The 6,000-nt window shown below is 32.8% G+C and overlaps 1 protein-coding gene across 5 annotated transcripts in view; it reads left to right on the plus strand.

Annotated features, from left to right (window-relative positions):
* The window catches only part of LOC143082945 (mucolipin-1-like), a 47,238-nt gene extending 42,510 nt beyond the window's left edge, over nucleotides 1-4,728 (plus strand). For all 5 annotated transcript variants that reach the window (XM_076258997.1, XM_076258999.1, XM_076258998.1 and 2 more), the window contains 2 exons: nucleotides 224-351; nucleotides 4,370-4,728. In XM_076258997.1, coding sequence (XP_076115112.1) covers nucleotides 224-351; nucleotides 4,370-4,421 — 180 coding nt within the window. In that variant the 3' untranslated portion in view covers nucleotides 4,422-4,728. The remainder of the gene's footprint in view (nucleotides 1-223; nucleotides 352-4,369) is intronic.
* Nucleotides 4,729-6,000: the final 1,272 nt, after the last annotated feature.

Raw genomic sequence — 6,000 nt, forward strand, 5'->3', positions numbered from 1 at the left:
AAATGAAAACTTTGTTATTTTATTTGAATCAAAAGAGGTGTCGAAGAGTTATATTTATACGTTTATCTACTATTAGATTCTCTTAAAAAAGGTAATATTCATTTGTCTCAATATTTTGTGGGAACATAATTGTTAACTCTTTATGTATATAAACTAATTATGTTTTGTTCTACGTTCTTCTAGTATTTTTTTTTCAATTTTTATGTTGTTGGTTTTTTTTTAGGAATATAAAAAAGAACATAGAAGTGACCTTCTGAAATTTTTAGGAAGAATGGAATCAAAAACGTTTGATACTCCAACATGCGCGTCATGTGTAAGGAGTTCTTGCCCATCATTGTTGGGGTGTACCTCGTAAGTATCAATCGACGCACAAGATATAAAGCAGATTACCTGATCAGGTCCAATGGACAAATTTATCCAGTCTTTTGAAAAAAGCGGCACTGATGTTTGTATGCACATAAAAAGCTTGAAATGGTGGATTACAATGTATCCATTTAGGGTGTATATGTCATATAATATATTATCCATTTACATTTTTGAAATTTTCAAAATTACGTTATATATTCAAGGTAATTCTTGACGTAAAACACACCAAGGGAGTTAAAATATATATATTAAAACACATGTACGGGCTTTTTTGACACTCCATGTTATACGACAAGAAAAAAATTAAAGTATGCATTAATTGCAATACTCATAGAAGAAGACCCTATATCAATACTGAACGAATAACAATGAGATGAAGAACAACGATCAAGAGTTGTTGACGTATTTCTAAACTATGTTGAAGTCTTTCCTTTAATCACAAAGTGATTAAAAATTCATCTAGAGTTGTCTCTCTTTATCTGTTGTTTTACAGTAATTCACAAATACCAAAATTAACATTATACAGACTTTCTGTATATTATACTCATTTGTGTAGAGGTTCCATCCTCTGTTTTTTTGTGGCATTACTTTGGCTACAGAGTATTTTATAATATTTTGTTGAGGCGCCAGGGTGACTACCGATTACCTATACACAATGGCTATCAGCTGACCTATGTTGACATAGTGTCATAAAACCCCTGGTAGTTAAACACGGTTACACCACCACCTACCATGGGGAGTGACCGGGGAAAACACTCGTATTACCAATGCTCCAGTTATTAGTGCCCACCTGTTGGCAGGTGTTGGCCTCCCCTCTATAAGATGAGGTGGAGGAGGTCCCAGAGTTACCCATCTGTAGACCCCACCGTTACAACTAACCACATTTTCCAAACCTTCAAATTGTTGAACTTGTCAGGCCCAAAGCAAGGGCCGAGTGAAATAATCCCCCCAATCACTACCAGTCTCCCTGGACCTCCCCCATTCAAATTTGACTCTGAGCCTAAGGATATTAGAAGATAATTAATTTCTTTAAAATGTCTTGTTTTCTTTCCAATTGTTAAAACTGTTAACTACTTAAAACTAGAATTAATTCTGGATGCTTAAATCACAATAGTCCATATGTTAATAACGTGCTTAATGACGGAAATGTCCAAATCATAGAAACGCAAGTTTATTCCAAATAGTCCTGTATAGGTCCAATACTATGAAGGTCCGGCTTGTATACTGGTAACCATAATATTGTAATCAAATACAGTAAACCAGTGCCTGAAAATATAAAACAAAAACAGCAGCAACTATTCTCATAGGGAGGGTGGGCGGGTTTGGATATTTTAACTTATTTGCGTAACACTTGCTTTCTTGTCGACAGCAAATTAACAAGTGCCCGATACGGGAATTCTAAAATTCTATTCTAGCTGATACGGGAATTCCAAAATTTCTGATTCATGCTGCCAGTGCCACTATGGCCATGCCAAATATGGCATTGAGCTACAGGCTGCAACACCCACGCACCCACACAAATATTTGATTGAATTAAACCAGATTATTGAAAATATAAAATTTTTATAATCTCAATTAATTGCAATACTCATAAAAGAAGACCTTATATCAATACTGAACGAATAACAATGAGACGAAGAACAACGATCCAGAGTTTTTGACGTATTTCTAAACTATGTTGAAGTCCTTCCTTTAATCACAAAGTGATTAAAAATTCATCTAGAGTTGTCTCTCCTTATCTGTTGTTTTACAGTAATTCACAAATACCAAAATTAACATTATACAGACTTTCTGTATATTATACTTATTTGTGTAGAGGTTCCATCCTCTGTTTTTCATTTATAACTTTTACAACTAATACAAAAACAATCCTTTGAATTTAACATACATTTTATTACACCAACTTGAATTTACATTTTCATGACTAGAATATACATTTTTACTTTGTGGCATTACTTTGGCTACAGAGTATTTTATAATATTTTGTTGAGGCACAATGGGTGACTACCGATTACCTATACACAATGGCTATCAGCTGACCTATGTTGACATAGTGTCATAAAACCCCTGGTAGTTAAACACGGTTACACCACCACCTACCATCGGGAGTGACCTTTTAAAATGTAACACACACAGAAACGAACTCTAATATAACAATGGCCAGATTACCAGAATACTCTAGATTACCACCTTACATGATTACAATCTGTTGCATCATGTGTTAACAAATTGGATGTTGCACCATAATCATGGTAATTACCTTAAGCAGGTCATTAATCTGTGCTTCAAACCCATTTTTATTAAACTGGTAGCTTTTTGGCTATCTTGACACTCCAAGATTTGTTATACGAAAGGAAAAACGTTAAGATATGCACTTATATACCGTCCGGTAATATGATATTCTGCCAAGGTTCGCAGGGAAATTCGAGCAATTTTATAGATAACAAAAGAGGGGAATTCTGTTCTTATGGTTTATGGTTTATGGCCATCAAAAGGCTCAATTATGACGTGAAATAAAAGTCGAAAAAATAATAATAAACATTAGTCATCACTGCCAATTAACATGCATTTGCGTAAAAATTAAAAGGGAAACACATCAACTATAAGAGAAAAACAATGAAGCAACAGAAACACTGAACTGCTAAAAAAAACCCGTCAACATACATAGAAAAGACTATTTGATAATAACTGCCATGTTCCTGCACTGGATCACGCAGGATAGAAAAATACATCAATTAATCACACAATATAACATGACAACAGAATAACAACGGACACCTCCCGTTAGAATAACAACGGAAACCTCCCATTAGAATAACAACGGACACCTCCCATTCATTTACCACAGTTTACCAGTACACAACAAAAGAATTATGAACTGTGCGTCACACAAATGTATCATAGCCACAAAAAGTATTTCCCCCTGTTTTATGGCATGTTTATGTACATAAACACCGTTTTCTGATATTTCAATTTAATTAACAATGGAAGGGAGTGGTTCTGTCAAAACCTTAAAATACTAATAATGATTGAAAGTTAGAGAGTAACACTCTAGTTGACAACCTTACATGATAAAAAATCAAATGTTTTAACAAACTGTTTGTTGCATCAAAGTCAGAGTAAATATGGACCTTACACAAATCATTATTCTTGTCTTTAAGCACATAAAATTGGCATTGTTCGGAATTATTCCGTTAAAAAAATACCTATATTTTGAAAAGAAATGAATTATTTTTGTTAAAATGTAAGGTTATAACATTTTGATACAGATATGAGCTGAATTTTACGCTGTTTTTTTTTTTAAACATAATCTAATTTGAACTTTGATGGGTGTCATATGTAAAGCAGGAACTTCCTACCCTTCTATAGAATTTAAGATCATCCCAATTTTTTGGTAGGGTTCGTGTTGCTCAGTCAGGAGTTTTCTTTATTGTGTTTTATAAACTGATGTTTTGTCTGTTGGACTTATGTTAATTTAGTCATGGCGTTGTCAGGTTGTTTTCGACTTTTTTGTTGTCACTTTGGCATTTTTCGCCACTCCTTTACATTAATTTATTGTCGTGGCTTTTTTCTTATTATGATATTATGAAGTTGGTTATGATGAATTGGTTATTGATATTTGTTTTGATATATTTGAATAAAATAAATATGATAGTTATTGAACAGGTTGTTATGTTACCGAATAACGTTATGGATTTGAATGCATAAATAATTCAAATGTCCAAAAGAACAGATGTTTTTTACAATGTAAATAACACGTATAAATTCCGTGTGTCCGCACCGCTCCGCTGAACTAAACTTCATTTGAATTGCTGAAACCAAAACATTTGAAAGCCAACGATGAATAAGACTTAACCGTGTGACGATCGTCTCTGTATCAATTTTAGTGTTCAAGATATCAACATTGCTTAATTAAAAATATTATCATTTATCAGGACATCGCTATATATTTACGGGGTCATTTTTTTTTAAAAGCTAACTAAAAATATCTTTATTTTTTCAGATTTTGCGATGAAGACCGATATAATCGAAAATCCTACCAGTTTAATACGTGATGACTTTATAATGCAATACATGTTTTTGAAGAGAAATGTTTATATCAAAATCGAACAATTTATTAACATTGTATTCTTGAGCTCAAGCTGTGGTGTTTGTGTTGATAACAAAAGTAGAATGCTGTCTATTTGTCTTGTTGAACAAATGCAATATATTGTTACTGCTAATATAACACCTCAAAGAGAATAAGATTAATATAACGCAGTCTTTTTCATAAAATTCTGAAATGTGTTGTGACTTTTATGAAAAATACCATTATAATAATAACTTTCAAAATGCATTTAAATTAAGTCGGGGAAAAAAAGATACCTTCCATACATTTTAACCAGTAAATGATTCCAATTCATTCTTTTACCCAAGACATATACAAATAAAGGCAACATTCATTTACCTCTGTTTAAATGAGAGGCTGTCAGGCTGATAATGTTAGTACAAACTCGGTAATAACTCTAATTTGGTAGTTCTTATTCGTAAAAAGGGGACAGGATTGTAATTACGATATTAGGAATAAATCTGCTATCATCTGTGAAACAGATATTTCATGTAAGTCAACTCGTGAAGGCGTCTGTAAAATTTATGAAAGAATGATTTCAACTGCACCATTTGTTTTATAGCTTACTTGTGAGTGAAACCCCTCTATCAAGGAAATCATCGTAGGAAATTCAAGCCCGTAAATATTAGGACATAAATACTCCGTAGTACACACGGCTGGAATGTTGCTACATAGAAATTGAAAGTTCCCTAATGTAGAGCTGAAGTCATCTCGTCTGACGTAAAGTTGTATTTTTCAGTCTAACAGGTGTAGAAGGTGAAATGTTTATTTTGTCTACATACTGTGTCACTTCTGGTTTTTTATAGCTCAAAGTTTTCTCATGCTTTTGTTTATTTTTAATTAATGAAAGTTCTTTGTGTATATAGTTGTTTGCTATCCATTCGTTTGATGTGTTTGAGCATTTGATTTTGCCATTTGATTAGGGACTTTCCATTTTGAATTTTCCTCGGCGTTCAGTATTTTGGGAATTTACTTTTCGCTATGCCTTTGTAATTTGTCCCAATCTTTTGTCCTTTTCATTTTTGGTTTGTAAATTTTTTCAAACCATATTATTCTTTTATAAAATTTACCTTATAACTTGGTAACTTTCTTTGGTATTCTCTGTAGTTGTGTCCATTATCGTGTTGTTCTTTTCGGATTAAATATTTCTGTTTTGACGATCGCATAATTTAAACAACAGTGCACAGTTGAGATGTTTCGCCTGCTTTACTGATGATAATTGAATTGATTGTTGAGTCTTTATAATCAAATATCACAGAAACTGGACATACAAAATGATTCATTAAAATAAGGGTTGTATCAGATTAACCCTGCAAGACGAGTATGTACATATATTATAACAACAATTCCATGCACTAGATACAGTTAGCCTGCTGCTCATAGTATCTGAGAAACGGACCTAACGTCGAAAACTTCGAGGAATCTCGCCAGACCGACATTACACCTTACTTTTATTTATACAAAAAACTAGTTGACAAATTGTAAAAAGTATCAGTGGAAACTGACCTTACAGTGAAAACTTGAAT

This window comes from Mytilus galloprovincialis, chromosome 7 (assembly GCF_965363235.1).
Source record: "Mytilus galloprovincialis chromosome 7, xbMytGall1.hap1.1, whole genome shotgun sequence".
Classification (NCBI taxonomy): domain Eukaryota; kingdom Metazoa; phylum Mollusca; class Bivalvia; order Mytilida; family Mytilidae; genus Mytilus; species Mytilus galloprovincialis.